General features: G+C 38.8%; 1 protein-coding gene and 1 long non-coding RNA gene across 3 annotated transcripts in view; both read left to right on the top strand.

Moving 5' to 3' along the window:
• Positions 1–267: 267 nt before the first annotated feature.
• Positions 268–11862, top strand: LOC121944250 (cytotoxic granule associated RNA binding protein TIA1-like). 2 transcript variants are annotated; one of them, XM_042487985.2, is made up of 12 exons: positions 268–523; positions 1284–1380; positions 1621–1719; positions 2800–2854; positions 3197–3284; positions 3861–3936; positions 4144–4252; positions 4348–4443; positions 6309–6393; positions 6717–6855; positions 8335–8489; positions 10487–11862. In XM_042487985.2, exons 1-12 carry the CDS (start codon positions 495–497, stop codon positions 10623–10625), a joined length of 1167 nt encoding a protein of 388 aa, XP_042343919.1. In that variant the 5' UTR covers positions 268–494; the 3' UTR covers positions 10626–11862. The 2 variants fall into 2 exon arrangements, with proteins under 2 accessions (XP_042343919.1, XP_087933271.1); XM_088077145.1 differs by having other exon boundaries at positions 310–352.
• A 5478-nt stretch (positions 11863–17340) lies between these two features.
• LOC148189810 (uncharacterized) overlaps positions 17341–20040 on the top strand; it is a 62061-nt gene continuing 59361 nt past the window's right edge. Inside the window, exons 1-2 of the long non-coding RNA XR_015776338.1 lie at positions 17341–17556; positions 17794–17827. This is a non-coding gene — a long non-coding RNA (uncharacterized LOC148189810). The remainder of the gene's footprint in view (positions 17557–17793; positions 17828–20040) is intronic.

The following is a 20040-nucleotide window of genomic DNA, read 5'->3' as shown; positions in this document are numbered from 1 at the left end:
AAGCAAATAACACTGAAGATATACCTAACTACATTAACACCTGGCTCCTATCACTTGCTAGGTTACATCCTTCTCCCAGCTGTTTCCAGTTGTAACATTTTTGCACCTTTGTCGATTAAGCAATGGCCACGAATAAACTAATGGCCAAATATAATTCTACACATTCACTCAAAGGTACAAGAAGCTGCTGTGTTTGAAGCTCATGCCATGAAGATGTGGAGGCACATCTTTGTGTGTGGGAGAAAGAGCGCTTGATTTTGGCTTCATTTCAGCGCGCAGGTTGACGCTGCTGACGCCGCTTCTCCGCCATCTTCAACTTCCTATTGTTTGCATCAGACTGAGGCTGTCTGCGGTGTGTGTGAGAGCAGAATTGGCCGCCGATTTATCATTAAACAGTAGATATAGCCTTTACGTTCGCGGTCGCCCGAGTTCAGCACAAACCATTTTTATGTCATTGGATTAAAGACCTCTCAGGACGCGACCACTAAACCTAGATGATGGAGGACGATCAACCCAAAACCTTGTGAGTAGCGCGGCCCTGTCTATGCCCTGGAATGGGAAGGCTCCGTGTAACTAGTGCGCGTCCGAAATGTTTCCACGTTGTTGTTTCAATTAAAAACTGTAAAACCTCGTAATTTGACCACAAATTAGTATTTAATCCGCGTCTCCACTTCACGACGATAACAGTTACGTCTGTGAACACGATATTACATTTCGTTTTTTCGACATGAATGTAAAGTTCTGTTTGATTTAGTCGTATAAATAGACGGAACCGTAACTAGCCTGAAAATGAAACTGAAGGGCTAGCTAATGCTAGTTATCGTTAGCCAAAGATGCAAACGCAGCTAGCCAGTCACCTCCTCTAAAACGTACAAGTTTTCAATGAATGATACCTTCATTTACTAAAATAGTCGTGTTTTATTAGCACGATACAAGGGCTCTCAAGACCCTCGCGGAAGAGATGTAATTTTAGTGCCGTCAGTTGCCATCCCACTTAGCATGAGGCCCGTTGAACCGGCTATCTTTAGCTAGCTGGCAAACAAGCCACGTCAACGCTCGAAGAGACGGCCCGGGGCAGCTCCGTCAAGACTGACCATGCTGGAGTTGTCTGTTTAAAATTGAGATCCTCCCCAATAGTATTTGGTCTACTATTATAGTGTTGTATTTAAGAAAACATAGCGAATTGTTGTGGGTTGTGGCTAGCCCGGTTAACTAGCCTTTGTTTGCATGCTACTTCCTGTTTGACAAAGACTCAATTCCCTCATCTCTGTCCTTGTTTGCAGGTATGTGGGGAATCTGTCCAGGGATGTCACCGAGCCCCTCATTCTGCAGGTCTTCACACAGATAGGACCCTGCAAGAGTTGTAAAATGATAGTTGATGTGAGTGTTGTCCTCTCTGGTATAAGTTCACTATAGAAAATGGCACTCAGCAGTGACCTGAGAGATGGTGGTGCTGCCTCAATCTCAGTCTACATATGTGCTTGGTGTTGATTTTCCTCCCTCAGTTTATTATATCAGGTCTGACACTCCAAACTACAGTAGGTGGCTCTTGTCATCTGCAGTGATTAAATTGTCATCCTTGCTGTGGACTTAATATCAGTCTTGTTTTCCCGTTGACAGACGGCCGGAAATGATCCGTACTGCTTTGTGGAGTTCTATGACCACAGGCATGCTGCTGCCTCATTGGCAGCTATGAATGGAAGGAAAATAATGGGTAAGGTAAGCTATCGTGTCTACAGGGTGAGTGGGGGTGGGTGGGATTGGGGTGTGGGGAATGTATGCTGTGTGCCTTCGGAACATACAAACTAGTATACCGCTAGCATTTATATTCCATACACAAGATATGATTTTCTGACTGAAATTGGGAAGGTGCTGGAGCCAGGGTCCAAATAAGATCTGGAGTATTATTGCCATAAAGTTATCTTTCTCTTGGTAACATTAGTTCCTTTTGGGACCTCTTAAACCTAATGGTCTTGGAATATATGAAGCAGTGGTGTTAGGTATGTTGTCATAATCTGGCTCCAGTGTTTCAAGCAAAGTAAGGTTTGGGAAGGAAAAAAGTAATGAAAGAAATTTGATTTAGGAATAGACTCAACAAGCAAGTAGACCATGTTAGTTAAGTGAGAGAATGGCAGAACAAAATGTCTGGGAGAAGTTGGATAAAATGAGGTTATCTAGAACAATAGAGAAAACCTTTGTAATTTTTAAAAGACCACAGGGCCTTATAAAAGAATATTATTTAAGTGGTGCTGGATTGCTTTTTAATGAGTTGTGTTTCTGGGCTCAGTGCTAGGCAACTAAACAGGGTGAGGTGCATCTCATTGGGAACCACTGCAGATGAGATATGTACCTTTCACTGATACCTGCCATTTAAAATCTGCATTGATGACGACCACTGTGTGTCATATTTTGAATATATTTTGATATTTTTTCATATTTTGTTAAAATTGTTTGGGTCACATGTAGTAGGCCAATTGTAGTTCATTTTTTGTTAATTGGTATCTCAAGATTTGATAGAAGCACTTGCACTGTTTCACCTATATACATAGACATATACAGGACAGAAGTGAGGGATAAGGCACCAAAACATGTTACATTTAAAGTAAATTTTGACATTTTTTATCAAGAATATTTTAATTACATTTTACTTTTTTTTTTCTTTTCTTTTTTTTTTCTTTTTTTTTTTTTACATTTTTTAATACATTTAAGTAAGCCTTTATATCATACACTCTCTTTGTTTCTCTAAATGATGTAAACATACCCCACCTGGCCTGTTTTTTTCTCTGCCCCTCTCTGCAGGAGGTCAAAGTCAACTGGGCCACGACGCCAACCAGCCAGAAAAAAGACACAAGTAGTAAGTAAATGTATCTGTGGAAAAAAATGCTTCGTGACATTAATAGACTGGAGAAATCAGACTTTATAGCTAATGTTAATAAGTTGCAAAGATGGAAAATCACAGGCAGAGATTTTCATTGCTTATGATTGAATATTTTTATGTAGGGGCAGTCATTTAATTCACTTTCCTGAAATGTGGTTTTGGCAAGGTGGCTCTCCTTTTGTCCTTGGCCTACTAACAAACTGATCAGCATCCATACGCAGAAAGTCACAGTCTTATCAAAAGTATGAGAACTAGGAATAAATTGCGTATTATAACATACGGCATGTCTGAAACTATATATTTTTTTTCTCCCAATAGATCATTTTCATGTCTTCGTTGGAGACCTAAGCCCAGAAATAACTACAGAAGACGTCAAAGCTGCTTTCGGCCCATTTGGCAGGATATCGTAAGTATCAAGATTTACTGACAATAATGATTAAATCAAAGATTAACAGAAGAAAGTGAGCAGAAAACTATTTGTAATCCCTGTGTTACCTCAAATTGATAAAAACTCTAAGAAATATTGTAGACATCTTTGGTATTTCTTAACATAGAAGTCAACGAGATAGCTAGTGCAATATGAGAGGTTTTAGAGAAAACTTCAACATTATTGTTTTTACAGTTTTAATAGTGTAAAGCTGAATGTTTTTAACCCTTTGAAACCCGAACAAATTGGCTTGACTTCGAAATGACCCAAAAATTGGATAGAAATTAGTGACAAGTACTAGAAAATTATCTGAAAAAAAATAAATAATTATAAAAATAGTATTCCCCTAGAATTCAAAAAATGATAATTTCTGGCAATTTGTGAAACATTTCTTACCAAGTTGCTCATTAACTTTTGTCCCATGTTTTTAAAATAAATTGCGCCAATTAGCTCTGGGTTTCAGAGGTTTAAATACTTGTAAAAGGCGTCTGCTCAAGGTTTCAAAGGGTTAATGTACCCCTGTCTGTCTGTGTGTGTGTGTGTGTGTGTCCACAGAGATGCTCGTGTTGTGAAAGATATGGCTACAGGGAAATCTAAGGGCTATGGCTTCGTTTCTTTCTTCAACAAATGGGTTGGTACAGAGACATAAGTGACTAAAGCACGACTTTAGTGCAGTATTAAGTTAAATCTTCTGTTATTTGTCTGCATCTTATAGTGCTGTCCTTATAAATAAACATGCTCCATGACAGAGAACAGTTTCTCTCTTGTGTAAAATATTTAGTTGATACATTTTTTCACCCTAGCTCCACAGAATAACCAGATTCTTACTGTGTTCCAGGACGCAGAGAACGCCATTCAGCAGATGGGTGGTCAGTGGTTAGGAGGCAGACAGATTCGAACTAACTGGGCCACAAGAAAGCCTCCCGCCCCAAAGACCACCTATGAAAGTGCGTTGTCATAAATGTGCATGTTTTGCTTGTGTACGCAGGATGCTGGGTTCATGTTTGAATAATATAAATGTGTCTGTCTCCCCTCCTGACAGATAACTGCAAGCACCTATCCTTTGATGAAGTAGTGGGTCAGTCCAGCCCCAGTAACTGCACTGTGTATTGTGGCGGAGTCAGCACGGGACTGACAGGTAATGAATAGTACAGAGATGTTAGTCATTTTAAAAAGACACAAATAAGCCAGATAAATAAGTTAATATGTGCACTAACAAGAGACAGTGATGGCCACTTTTTTAGTCTTTTTTACCAGTGTCCACCATTCTTTCAGTGAGCCCAAAACCAACGATGAATTGCACAAGTTAAATCCGTGTAGCCACATTTATAACAAGAGTTGTATATCAATGTTTTTTTTCCTGATGCAATACCGGTGCAGCAATGATACTTTAAAAATGGTACCGGTGCCTGAACCGGTACCCTAAACTAATACAAAAGCACTAAACAACAGTCAGTGACATTAAAGTTGTAACTGTTGTAACTTTTGTAAACTTGGCTTTTTGTAGTATTTACTGAAATTGTCACAACATCACACAGTAGTTCATGACACATATGTATAAAAATCACCCCGACCTTCTCCTCCTGCTTCTAATGTCATTTGCATGAATCCACCGCACATGAATGAAAACAACCATTCACAGGCCAGCAGTCTGGTCCAGGGTTTCCTACACATTCATTTATCTGTGGCGAGCTGCCACAAATAAAACATCTGCGGCCAAAAGTAGATTTTTGGAGCTGGATTGTTAATTAAGAGCTCTGTTGGAATATACTGTTTGGTTCTTTATAGCGCACTTGGGGAAGACATTGCACAGCACAACTTCAGGCGCTTTCAAGTGAACCTTAACTGTTCGTTCTGCTCGGTCTAAAACTTTGATTTGTAATGCCCCTGATCAGAGCCCTACCGATACTGGAAATTTGATTTGATTTATTTCTATCATGTAAAAAAGGAAATAGAGAAATTATTATACAAAAGCAGACCGACAAAAGTAAGAAATATTTACAGACAATGAAAAACATGAAGCAAAAAAAAAGGTTGAACGCATTATGACTTTGTTCACATATTTGAAAAGGAATGAGACCCCCCCCCCCCGTAAGTCATTGAATTTTAATTAACCAGCTTCCTTAATAATTTAAACCTATACTGTAATTAATTAAATATACACACCCACATACTCAAAATCAAATATCTACGATTGTTATTATTTACAAAAAATATGAAGAGATACTAAGAAAATAAATAAATAAATAATATATAAACAGTAACCACTGTAAACAACTAGTGACTGTCAAACCCCCTCTTCATTCTTGTACCTTGTGAAAATCATGCTTTTATACATTATTTTAAAATGTTTTATGTTTGCACATTGCTTTAGCTCTACATTAAAACTGTTCCATAGTTTAACTCCACAGACCCATGAACAACTTTTCCTGGTGGTGTGAACACTGTACATTTTGAAATTAAAATAGAATATTTCCTGGTCGTAGGTTATTTTTATCCTTAAACATAATTTGTGCTGTTTGAAATTCCACAAGATGAGTACATTTGAATAGTTTCGACTGTAACAATAATGAGCTAGTGTGATCCAGATGTTTTGGGGTCGATACCGATAATGGGGAGTAAAAAATGTGATTTTGATGTATACACATACTCTGTGGGGAATTTGAACATTCTAAATCATCTTGTGCTGTTAAAAATATACTTTTTATATTATGTATATTATATATTATATATAACATATATAAAGATATATCTGTGGTGGGCCAAGATCTGCAGATAAAATCGGCCACCCGATATATTGGTTGGGCTCTTACTCTTGTTTACTAATTGTTATTCAGTACAAAATTTAAGTTTATTCTGCTCTGAGATGTGAGTTTAATCACAGAGAGACCCATACTTGAGGATGTTGGTATGCAGTGTTTCTCATGCAGCAAATTGGTTTTTTTTTATGTTACCTCAGTCCACATAAAACAATATCTGATGTCCCTTTTTGTTTGCTTTCAGAGCAACTGATGAGACAGACCTTCTCTCCTTTTGGACAAATCATGGAAATCAGAGTTTTCCCCGACAAAGGGTATTCATTTGTGAGGTACGTGGGAGTTTCATATTTACTTCCCTTTTCTTTAATGCGAGGTCAAAGCACGACGCACTAGTTCTCGATCCTGTTCTTTAGCAATCTGGAGTCCTGCTTGTTTTGATTCTAGTCATATAATCAAGGTAAAGCTTTGGAGGTAGACAGAAATAGTTCATTACAAGTTACATTGTAAGTTTTTCTCTTTGTTTCATGAGTGACCACTTAGTCTGTATAATAAATATTCTTTGTCCTCTTACTGTTTGCTAAAAGAGCGCCATCGCTAAGTAAATATCGCTTAAATCAATGAGTCCTGAGTGTCTCTCTCTGTTTTTGTCTAGGTTTAACTCCCATGAGTCAGCAGCCCATGCCATTGTGTCGGTGAATGGGACCTCAATAGAGGGACACATAGTCAAATGTTACTGGGGTAAAGAGACCCCAGACATGATGAACCCAATGCAACAGATGCCTATGCCCCAGGTAAGGACACCATATACTGTACATGCAGATAAACACAAAACCAAAACAAAAAGGCTGTATAAAGAAATCAGTCACTAATCTTTATCTGCAAGGACAGCACGAGCACAAGATGACATCTCCAAATTAGTGCTGCGGTGTATCATTAGTCTGCACAATTTATTACATCAGTAGACTTGACACCACAAGTGTTGAACCTCATAACGACAAGGAAATTAAATAGCATTTCACTCCTTAACTTAGTTTAATTTCAGGTTGAATGTGGATATGAGCTAGGGGTGTCGGTTTCATTTAATATTGTTATTGATAGGCCATCAACAACTAACCAGTAACTAACTGTTTTTTATTACTCTCTTTTTAGTCCAGCGCTTCATTGACACAGTGAGCTTTAGCGCTGCAATTTGAAGTGCTACGCCTTTGAGGTGGTGAAATTTTTGCGATTTAAACGTTTTGTCTTTTACTTTCTTTTGGCTCTGCTGACAAACAGCACAGCAGTGTTAACATCTAGAAACACACTGCCCACCCAGTCTGCACTTTGCACCATCTGAGTTAGCAAGGGGCGCCGCTCATTCAGCAATTACTGCTAGTAACGCTGCCCCAGTGGCATGGTGAAATATGGTGGCGACCCTCGGGTTTCCCCTGGGTCGCCATGGTGAGCAAGCGACTTCACTCAAGCTGAAAACCCCTTCAGCATCGTTAGCTATATTAGGACCACTGGCCACGCTGAAACTGCGAACTGCACTTACAGACCTAACTGTAGTTAACGATGCCAAGGGGGATTTGTGGCTCAAACATGGGCCACTTACTCACCGGAGCGACCTGGTGGGAGAACAGAGTGTGGGCACAATGTTTCCAAAGCAACGTTAATGTTAGCCCTTACCAGACCCGGGTTGTGTGCTGTGCAGTAAAATGAAGAGTAGCAAAATTAACCTGTAGATCGACATGTGTAACCAGTCAAAAATATTCTCAGCAGCCAGCCAGATAACTGTAACTACAGACACCGCTAAAGTGAATCGAAGATATAGCAGGCCTCTAAGTCTGTGCTCCTTCCACTGATATATTCAGAGAAATTGACCCCATTGCTCTGGCTCAAGTGTGACAGCAGCAAGTTTTGTTTTTTTCTTTTAAATGCGTGTGATAATTCTGTGTCCCCGATGGATGAGAGGAGCAGCTGCTGTGAGTGAATGTACAGTTTTAGACCCCGCAGAATGAACGGTCAAGTTTCAGGTTCTGCTGCTCCGTCTGCGCACAGAGTACACGCTGCACTCCGAGAGTGTGGTGCAATAAATAACTGAGCGGTAGATATATTTCAATAGTGCTGCTAATGAACAGCCCCACTCCAAAAATTATAAATGTTTTTTGCAGATGTCTTGTGTGGGAAACCCATTGTTAACATTTTGGAAAAACTGTCATGGAAAAAAAGTGTTTTTTTGATGAAATTGCGTCATTAAGTCACACTTGCTCGTGTATCGTAATCCACAGCAGAACAAGATGAGCTTCCCAGCAGCAGCCCAGCCCTACGGCCAGTGGGGCCAGTGGTACGGCAACGGGCCCCAGATCAGCCAGTACGTCCCCAATGGGTGGCAGGTCCCCACCTACGGCGTCTACGGCCAGGCTTGGAACCAGCAGGGCTTCAAGTAAGTAGCACGGTCTGCACAGGGCTCCCATTCACCGCCTCCTCCTACTCCAGCACCACCAGAGTCCCCCCTTCAAGACCGGGGCAGCGAGAGCCAGCTCTGGCCACAGGAGGGGGCTGTGACCTCCCTCCTCCAACCCCAAAACCTCTCTCATCCCCTCGCCAGCCCCTCACCTCACTCATCTTGAGAACATTGAGAAATAAGCACACAGACACACACAGAACAATCGGAACTTTAATTTTGTTGTTAATCATATTTCAGTGTGTCACTGTGCACAGCACAAAATGTTGGATCACTTGAATTTAACGCAGAAAAGTTAAAATACTGCAGTCCAAAAATAATTGTCAGAAAACTTAAACGAGCTCAAGGCTAATTTTTTTTTTTTTCATTTCAAAAGTAAGAATTGACTGACCAAGATAAAAGCTGAAAGCACAGAACAAAGATTTCTCTTTACTGTCCACACCTGCGGATAGATTGTTGATGAAGAATTAATTTCCATTTTTGTACAACTGCCTCCTGTGTGTAAGGACTGTGTTCTTCAAGGCTGTTGAGTTCTTTTTGTATGTCTACATTCATGTCATAGCTTTTTACAGTATTTTCTTTTTTTTTTTTTTTTTCATTGATCTTTTTGACATATACCTGAGGATTTAATCTGTATATGAATGTCAGTAGGACATGTTAAATATCTTTTTGTAGGTTATCAAATTTTGTTTTTATTCAGACAGCCTGTGTGCAGTCACTTTTTGTGCACCCAAGAAAAATAAAGGAGAGGCCATATGTCGTCGACAGTCTAAAATTCTTGGTGACCAGCTGTGCAAACAGGCTCTGTGCAAAGGTGTGAGCTAATGAGAGCAGAGATAGTGTGTCTGTGGAATGTACAGTAAATGCACAGTTCCAGAGTACGAGGCTCGGACTCTCTTGACTTGAAATTTGAAGAGGATATATCCTGTATAAGCTGTCTTATTTCCAGACTGATCTTAGTTTTATTGCATGAATCATAAAAGACTTAACCCTTTGAAACCTGAGCAAATTGGCTTGATTTTTTCCAAAACATGGGAAGAATGTGATTAGAAAGTAAGAAAGAAATGCCCCAAAAATAGTACAAATAAATTACCTAAAAATTAGCAAAAAAAAATGAAAAAAGGAAATAAACAAAAAAGTAAATGACCTGAAAAAGTACTTTAATCATAATTGTATAAAATAATTTTAAATATATAATTAGGATAATTATACTTAGTCCTTTTGTGACATTTTTGCTAGCTTTTTAAAAATTATAATTTCCAAATCTACTATTTTCAAGCAGTTTTTGGAACGCTTCTTGCCGAGTTGCTCATTTAATTTTTTGCAAACCAATTTGCTCAGGGTTCAGTGGTTAAATGAGTTAAAGGCATCTGAACACATCGCAAAAAAAGTGATGTCAGTCCAGGTTTCAAAGGGTTGAAACCTGACACGTGAATTAGATGACAATTTTCGCTCCTTCGTTAATATATTTTGTGACCAAATGTTACAAGAGAAATGAAGAAAATCCAAATAGTTGTGTACAGTTTGGCGTGCGTGTGTAGGCTGTTGTATGTTTGTGGTTATCAGTATTCTGGAGTGGGGGTGGGGGGGTAAAAAAGAATATTTAGCTTGCTGCGCTTAGCCTCTGTGCTCTTTGTCTGCTTGTCCACCCATGTTTAATCAAATGACACTTACCTTTGGCCCCTCCAAAGAGTCCTCCACTTTCTGTTTTTCCCTTTTTTTATTTTGCTAGCTTGTTTTTGCCCAGCCTGCCTCACCCTCACAACCTCTGATAACACTGTTTGCCTTCTCATTCTCATTCTAGCCTTCCAGATTCTAGTAGCTCTAATATAAACCGTCCCTTTGGCTCCCTTTCGCCTTGTCTCTTCTAACCTGCTGGCATTTTGTCTTTCTGTCTCCCCCCTCTCTCTCTCTCTCTCTCTCTCTCTCTGTCTCTCTCTCTGTCTCTCTCTCTCTCTTTACCTCGTTTTTTGCAGTCACTTACCGGCCAGTGCTGGGTGGACTGGCATGAGCGCCATCAGTAACGGTGGGGTTATGGAGCCTACACAGGGATTGAATGGGAGTATGCTAGCCAACCAGCCCGGTATGGGAGCCGCAGGATACCCCACACACTGATAAGTGGGCAGGGGGGGAGATTTGTCAACCATCAGCCTCTTATTGGCTGTACGGTGCCCCGCGGGGCTGTGTAACACCGCCTCCATTCGTGGCAGGACTAAGACTTTTACTGGGATGTGGAACCTAATGGGAAGGTTGCCGTCTATAGGAGATGTAAATGGGATTTCATGGGGGGGTTGAGGTAACGGGAGCCAGAGAGGGGCGATTTGACCCACACAGGTATTTACACCCTTTGTGGTAGGCAAGACTGGCCATGAACCAGGGCTCTTACCATTTTTAAGTTAACTGTAAATGAGTATAAAACTGTAAAGGAGAAACTTTTTGGATTTTTTTTTCTGGTTTTACAAATTGCTTCCATTTTCACATCTATCTTCTCAGCCACAGAGAGGATTTTTTTTTTAAAGAAACTGTTAAAGACGGAGTCATGCTAAGTTATGAACCTTAGAAATTATTTGAGGAATGGAAATCTGTTTATTTTTCTCTTGGATTAAAATCAATTGCAGGGATTGTTGCCACTGCTGTTTCTCTGTAAGGGCAGATAAATATTGCACAGTTTTTTCCTCTCTTGTACTTGGACAAATTTGACTACCAAGAGCGTTTTTCTTTTTTTTTTTTGTTTTTTCTTTTTTGCATTCCATTTCTCCTCCATATCTTTCGGACAGCCTCAAATCTTTTTCGCCACATGTAAATAACCATTAATTCATTTGAAACGATGTAAGTAAAATGCTACTGTTAACTGTGGGTGCTTGCTTTCTTTTTTTGTTTTGATAACTTGACAGTTAACTCGGACATTGTACGTAGCAGAGTGGCACTATCTAAAGTGACACTGGCACAGTGCAACACACGATTCTTCCATGCAGGGATAAAACAGCATTGCCATGCAGTGCATACTTAAAATTTAACACAATTCAAATGTTAAAGGGTGAACATGTTTGACATTTCTGATGGTTTTTAAATATCTATTGAGACGCCAGTATTTTATATCAGAAATCTGACTGGATTCAACCTTTACACTTGCTCTTTTTGCCAGAGAAATGGGGAGGCCTACATTGTAACTGTTGCCTTATAGAGCTGGTTTCTTTTAGCTGACAAGATCCTCTTTTTAATTAGGCAGTGCCTACAGACATTTTCAGACCCTTTTGTTTAGAAAGGTGTTAGCCCTGAGAACTGATGACTCTGCTACTGTAATCAATGTTTTCTTGCTTTGTCCAATTAAAATGCTAATGCACATAAACCACGCTACGGGTTTGTTTTACTTTTTCTCACTGAAGGGTGTTTATTCTAGGAAACATTTACAGCAATTTAAATCAGAAACTGCTTTTGAAAACTTTTTAACTCAAGAGAAAACATATACATTTTAACTAGATTTAGGATTCCCGCCTGAAAAAACCTGGAGATGTCATGGAATTTCACTATCATGTCTTTCAGTCCTGGAAAAGTCATGGAATAGGTAAAAATAATTGAAAGTTTTGGAAATGTCATTGAATTTTTAACCCTTTGAAACCTGAGTAAACTGGGTTGACTTCTTTCAAAAATGGGAATAATGCAATGAGAAACTTATGAGAAGAAATTACCCCAAAATTTGCAAAAAATGAGTAAAGAAATAATATTAGAAAATTACCCCGACATAAGCCAAAAAAGGAATGTTCCAGGGATAAACTTCAATGCAGTGCAACATTCTGGAAAATTAATTTTTATGAAGCTGTCTTTGTTATGCAGCTCGCGTGTTGATGTGACGTTTCGTTTACCATTATGTACATTTCTCTATTTTTTTCTCCACATCGCATCTCTCCCTTCATGTGTGCTGAAAATCTGTTTGAATCTGATATGTTTGAAAATGCTGGATTTAGTGGCATAGGAAAAAAAATATGGTTCCTTGAAAAGTCATGGAAAAGTTTGAAATTTTCTCCATGAAAATGTGTGGGAACCCTGTACATAATAATGGCTTAGTAAGGTTTTGTTGTGTAAAATTGATTTTCCTCTCCTTTACTTTTTTAAGTAAATATTTTTCTTTTTTTGTACTAAACTCATAACTCATAACTTGTAACTTCTTTCAGCATTTTTAAAAAAGTAATCAAGCCAATTTGCTCAGGTTTCAGACTAGAGGGTAAATAACAACCACACATATAGACTAAGTTCACAGGAAAATAATTCACTGGAATCATCTTGACATTATTTCTTTCTCATTGTGAAGTCTCAAAGTGATTATAAGTTTAGTCCCGCGGGTCTCAGTGGGCTCGGATATGAAATATTGTGGTCTGGGCGAATCACCAGTTTAGCCTGCAAGGAGTACCTGTCCTGTAAAGGCATGCACACCTGGTTATTTCCTGCTATCTTCTTTAACTTAAAAACTTCCTCATGATGTAAGCTGCTGGGTCATAGCACACTCTGTCATTGTGTGTTTGGTCACTAGATGTCGCCCTCGGCCCATGTTTCCTGCGAGGTGCTGAGGAGCAGGTGGCTGGTTTTGCTGCTGTTAGTGTCACACAGACCATCAGTCTGTCAGCATGATAAATGACTGTCTGTCACATTGAGGTGTGTGTGTGTGAGCAGGCACAGCTGCTCATGTGTGAGCTTTATTTTTGTGTCTCTTAGTCAGTGTCACCTGTATAAGCTTAAGAAAGTCTGTGTGCGTTCATATTAAACGCTGTGTTTATGGACTGGATGTGTGTGTTTGTGTGGTGTGAGGCAGCAGCAGCGGCAGCTCTCCTCAGTCAGAGTTATTGAGTCTCTCACAGCCGTGCAGTCTGTCTGCCTGGAATAACAGGCAGCAAGAGCTGACAGGCTGATAAATGCTTTGTCTCTTCACAGCTGCTCAGCCAGGACCCGACTGGGCTTTAATGGACGGAGAGTCTGTTAGAGAGAGATGTCAGGAGATGAGTTAGTGAGGAGATTACAGCTGAAATCAATCAGAGCGGCCACGCTGGCTTTCTCTTTCTGTCTGTCCTGCTTCCATTCTCTCTCATCTTTTTTCTCTTCAGTTTTTTGAGCTATTTTAACCTTCTTTAAAAAAAAATAAAAAAAATCCATCATTCACCACTTCCTCTGAATAATGTTCTTGTCATGTTTAAACAGTCCAACCTCATGGGGCTGAGAATGTACTGCAGGCTCAGTTTCACATTTAAGAGAAGTTCTGTCCATGTAGTTGCTATATCACAAATGATACTTCTTTTAACTGTTTAAAACCTCAGCAAATTGGCTTGATTTCCTTAAAAAAACACGGGAAGGAGGCAATGAGCAATTAAAAAAAAGAACTGACCCAAATATTAATAACAAATTAGTAAAAAAAAAAGAAAAAAAAAGAAAAGAAAGAAAGAAAATTACTGGAAAATTAGTTTTAAAAAAGAGAGGGAAACAACATGAAAAAATGGCATGTGTTTTTGAAGAAATGGCTTTGCTTGATTTTCTCAGGGTTCAGAGGTTTAAACTCTTGTGAAAGCAGCACAAGAAAAGTGACGTCGCTCCATGTTTCAGAAGGTCAAAGCATCTTGCCGAGAACGCTCTGTGACAGAAGTGTGACTGGATCAATTTCACAAAAGTGGTTTGGGTTTGAATGTAATGATCACTGTCATCTGATCGATGCTGTGTTGCTGTGTTCAATCAGTGTGCAGTAAAAACATCAGTTCATGTTTGTCACTTTTTTATTTTTCCATTTGTGGGAAAGTCCTCTCATCCTTTGGCTTCTTGACTCCTGTCACATCCGTTTAACATCTGTTAACTGTTTTTAAGCGAGGAGTTTAACTGCGAACAAATGTTAACAATACAAAGGCATCAGTAAAAATAAAATGTGGGTTTATTTTTGATACATAATAAATACTATTTTTATTCAGCACTTTACCACAATAGAAAAACTCTTGTCTTTTATGCAGCCATCAGATTTAGTTGTCATTTCACCCTGAGAGGTGGTGATGTATTACAATCTTATTTTTTTTCCTTACCTTCAAAACAAGGCTGATCTTTTACAATATTTTCTTCTCAATTATAAATAAATGATAACAATAAACGTATATAAAATATAACAAAAAGTAGAATGTGCAGTGGGTTTGTTTTGATGTTCAGTAGATTACTTTTCAATACAATTTATTGTCTGAAATATAAAAGGTTTTGTTTTGCTCTGTCATTCATGTGTCATTTTTTCCCCTAAAGTATAATAATGTATTCTGTCCTTTACTGCAGCCATTGTTTATTCAGAGCAGGTTATTTTGTGTTTCTTCTGTTTATAGTTGAAGTATTTTAGAATTAAATTTAAATTAGTGAATTAACTTGACTGATTAAACATCCAGTCCTGTCTTCTTGTGGGCATATCCACAAGCACTGATTGGAAATGTAAAATGAAAATGATCAACAGGACTTATTTAAAGTATACAAACTGATAAAGGGTCGGACAAATAACCCTTTGCACCTTGAGCCAATTGCTTTGATTTCATTCAAAAACATGGGGAAAAGGGCATTGAGCAACTTGGCAAGAAATATCTTGCAAATTGCAAGAAATTACTAATAATATTATTTTTATAAAATATTTTTATATTTTTAAGAATGTTTTTTTTTTAAAGTTATTTCATTGTTTTGTTTTAATTTAATTTAATTCATTCATTCATTTATTTATTTTTCTTGCTAATGTTAATTTCTTAAGTTGCTCATTGCCATCTTTCCAATTATCTGAAAAAAAAAAGCCAATTTACCCAGGTTTCATTAATAAACATATTATCTACATCCTTTTCAGAGAGGGTGACTTAAGTCTGTATTGAACGGAGGTGAAACTGCAGGATCACAGTGTGTTTGTATTTCAGGTGTCTGACGTAGAACTGTGCAAAGTGCGCTGAGGCAGAAACAAAAGCGCTGAGGAAAACGTTGAGGGCTTGAGGGACACGAGGTGCCCTGTGAATTGTTTGAGTGAACAGCGTCTGTGTGTGTTTGTCTGTGTTTCCATGCAAGTGACAGCTTGCGGCAGCGGCTGACAGCAAATAAACATGTTCCAGTAATTAACCTTGACAGGCCCAATGTGGTGGCAACAGCAGAAACCTGCTAATGACACAATTAATCCATAATTAAGGCATTCTGTCACACCACACTCACACACATACTCAGCCACCGAACATTGTGTGTGTGTGTGTGTGTGTGTGTGCTGGTAAATACACTACAATAAGAGCATAAAAGTCACACTGGATGATAATTCCTCTTTTAAAGCTTCTCTCGTTGCGCTGAATTAACTTGTGTATTCCATTCATTGCTTTACATTGTGTCTACATGTACGCAGAGTGGCAAAAAGCAAAACCCAAAGCAATTATAGACACAGAAATGTAACCAGAGGACAACGACAGTATACAGATGGGCTAAAGTCTTTGGAGGTACAGCTGTGTTTTCTCACCATGATAAACTCCTGAAATGTGCAACGTAAGCCGAAGCAGGTGAGAAGAAGCACCAGATATTTCAAAAAGCAACCTGCTTAATTTCTTGTTTCTCTCTCTGGCCCCATTTTCTAGTGTTTAAGTCCAGGCAGCTGTGGCACCTCCATCCCTCTAATGGTGCAGCAATGTAATCTACACTTTCTCTTTATAACGCCGGTCTGCTGAGTAAACATTTGATCATTTGCAAGGTGTGAACACGGACTATGTCTCAGTGAGTTGCTCCATTTTCATTAAAAGGATAAATAATACAAATGGAAACACTTAATTATAGGTTAGACCTGAAGCTAGTCCAGTGTTCTCCCTGAACTGATGGGTGATCTATGGTCTGCTTTTTTGTTGAATAGTATGGATATTTACAGGTTTCAGGGGCGTAAATATAAACAGTGCAGGCAGTGGGGCCTGTCATGGGGCCCCTTGCTGGATAAGGACCCCAGTCAACGTAGAGGTGGTCACTGGCTGATCTGTGTCATTAATGCTGTGTTGACATGGCAGAGCGGCAACACCTCCTGGAAAGAAAAAAAGAAATCAGTTGGAATGGCAGGATGGCAAAATACAACACGCATGACAATATGTTGCTATGGTGATGTAGCGATAGCTCGTCAGCTACTGCTGTATAGCCAACATAGCATAACAAACTTTCCATATGACCCACCTGGTATTACACTCAGCTCAGCACTGACCGCCTGCCACATGTTCACTTTTCTTGTAACATCTTGGTAGGATTTCAAATACAGATCATACAATTCTGGGCGTTGTTGCACTGAAATGATTAACTTTTTGTTGTCCAGATTGGCCACGTGTTGTCATTGTATGGGAGCGACACAATATCTGGTTGAAAATTATGTGCCGGAGAATGGCAAAAAATTAAAAACATTTAAGGATGGACAGCTATGCCATCTCTCTTTGCTGTTTTAAGTATTTTCTGCTGGCCTAGCCCTTTTACTGACCTGCTCTCGTTTACTATAATACCTTTCAGGTTTCCATCTGCTGTCTACTTGATTCCATGTAAAAGCAATTTAACATTTTAAAAACTACCATCACACCTGCATTAAATATTAAAAACATTGGGATATAAACCGACAAATATGCAAACCAATCTATCATGATGTGATCACATGGTCACTAATACGCTGACTGTAACAAAATTGTAGGCTTATTCTACATATTCTATAAAAACTATGGATAAAGTATTGAAAACTATTCAATCAAATAAATATATTCTTATTTTCTTTGCCATATATGCGCGGATGATAGTGTTGTCCAATCTTAAGCTTCTATTTGATCATGTGACAAGACGCCAGGTGACGCGCAAAATCTGTCAACAAGCTTCGCATACATAGACGAGTCAAGCGAACCGTCAATGAAACACAAAAGCGGTTGCAAGAAAAGACAGAAGAGGGAAGAACAGGAGGTGAAGGTCGCAAAGCTTCCTAAATTAGATTCTTTTTGATTTTTTACTAACAGTCGCGAGCTCACGGACAAGCCCCCGCGCTGCCCTCAGCGTGTCAACGAACATGCAGCAGGTAAGCTAACATTAGCAGCAAGCTAAATAACAATGCTCTAAATAATCGTAACATTTGATACAAATTTTAAAATAAGGCATAGATGTATTATGTAGGCTACGTTGTAGCTTACTAATAAATTAATGTGTCTCTAATGTGGATAGCCAGTCTATAATTCTTTGTGAAAAGCTAACTAATAGCCTAGTAGATGCTATTTCTAGCATTAGAACCGATATATTTACATATTTTCGCATGCAGGTCTAACCAGTCAGAGACAGAACACTTTAAAAAGGTGAGTACAAATGCACTTTTAGGGGATTTGGGGTATCTGATGGGCCGCCGTGCCCAAAGTTGTTATTATTTGGGAGCCAGGTCGCTGCCCAGCACCAGAGTCATTGTGTGTGTGTGTACTTTTGTGGGTTAAGTGTGTGCGTGCTGCTGTTTTTGGGGCATGGTGTTGACAAGTATTGCAGCTCTTTCCCTCTTATTTATTATCATCTCTTGCCTGGGGTTGCAAATCCTAAGCACTTTCCCTAATTGATTATTGATCCAATTGACGATCCATCAATCAATTGATAGTTATTTGAAAAAGACAAAAACAGAGAAACTTTTCTTATTTCTAACAATACCACATTCATTTTTCCTAAATCAAAACTCAGAGCAACATAGTTCATATACTTTGACAGCATTGCATAGCATAAAGATTGATTGATTCAATTTCACATGCCTGATTAAGTTCCTATCAACCGATTAATCGATCGTCAGTTAACTGTTGTCTTTCCTACTCTTGCCTTTATGTTGAAGAGCAGCTGTTACGATTCTTGAGATTGTTGTACTGAAAATGCCCGAAAAAGTCTGCAGTCATTTCAGCGTACAGTGAAATGGACGCTCCTCTGCTCTCAGGTTTCTTGTTTGTCAGCTGTGACTGTCACAGCATGATCAATGCTTCTGATCACTTTCTCTTTGACCTCTGCACTCTGCAAATACAATAGCCTAGGCAACATATTCCCACTGTGAACAACACATGGTTGGTGCTTTAAACTGTATACACCTGATTGTGTGTGCATATCGAAGTGTGAGCATGTGTACGTGGTTGCTTCATAACTAACAAGCCCAAAGGCCTTTCATAGTAGCCTGCACTGGGACCCGTTTGTTACCCCACTGGCTGGTTTAAAGTTTTTTTTGTGGTAGATGATATTAAATACAGCAACTCTGCCCTGGTTTAGTTTTGGCTGAATTTATGTTCCTGTTTAATTTTCCAGCACAGTGTTTTCAGCACACCCCAAGGACATTTATTAGTTTTATACAATAAATATTCAAACTTTACATCTCCAGTAAGCTCTTCTGGCTTTAAATAAACTAATAAGTGGTTCTAAAATAAAAAAATAAAAAACATGTACCTGTTCCAATTTAATTTAGAAAATTGAATCAGCTTAATCTCTGACCACAAGTAGAAGGCTGCATGAGCTTGCAAATAGAATTCAAAGGTAAATATTTCTCACAGCATTAATCAGGGGTTGAAAGAGGCTGAAAATAGAAAATATGAATACAGAGAGAACCCAACCGCACTTGTTAACCTGCATTACCTTGCATTTGTACCACAGATAGTTTTCCCATTTAGCCTGTTAAATGTGTGTGTGTCAAGGGGCATCGGCCATAGTTGAGAAAAGAGTGTTATTTTTATATTTACAAATAAAACAGAAACACTACATAAAATATATTTTTTTCATACAATGCATGCTAAATATGACATATTTTTATCACTGATACGTTACATAAATGCAGTCTGTTTACTGGTGCAGGTCAGATCTAGAGCCTGGCTAACACAGATGTTTGGCTTTGACTGAAGTCTTTTGGGGTTAAATATGTCAATAACTGATATTTTGTGATGATATTCAGATTTTTATATTTGACGATTTGAAAGGCAAGGACAGCATTTGTACCATCAGAGGTGCTAAAATATTATGCTCCAAGCTCCAAAAATGCTAGATCCTACATTTTCCATAATGCAATCTAGTTGCTCTTTAATTTGAGCCTCACCTGCTGGTAGATGCCCATGTCTTTCAAACTTCACACCCTCACTGTGAAACGCAGGCGTTGTTTTTAAAATTCTCAAGCCTAAACCAACATAACCCCAAAGATGACATTAGCCAAAGTCTGCTCTAAAAATGATCAAATTGTTATTTAGCCGTACAGAAAGTTCTGACAGTTCAGGTTTGGCCTCTAAAGTGTATAAAATAATAGGCATAGCCACCGTGATGTCAACCATTGGTTTGTGGACTCCTGTTTTGAGACCTCAAGTTTGGCCGTTACTGTCTTGGTTTTTGTAGCCAGAAGTGACCAATTTTTGGACAAGAACATGAAGATAACCCTGATGCTTGCTGCTAGTTTAGTTAATTTAGTCATCAATAACTGATTCATCTCCCTGTCTATAGCAGATTCTGGCCAATAGATGGTGCTGTTGACTGCTATCAGGAGAAGAAGAAGAAACAAAAAAGTCCCTAG

This window comes from Plectropomus leopardus, chromosome 4, assembly GCF_026936395.1.
Source record: "Plectropomus leopardus strain MGB_pleo_1.0 chromosome 4, ASM2693639v1, whole genome shotgun sequence".
In the NCBI taxonomy this organism is placed as follows: Eukaryota; Metazoa; Chordata; class Actinopteri; order Perciformes; family Serranidae; genus Plectropomus; species Plectropomus leopardus.
Note: the sequence above shows the minus strand (reverse complement) of the source record. Positions and strands in the feature narration are given on the sequence as shown.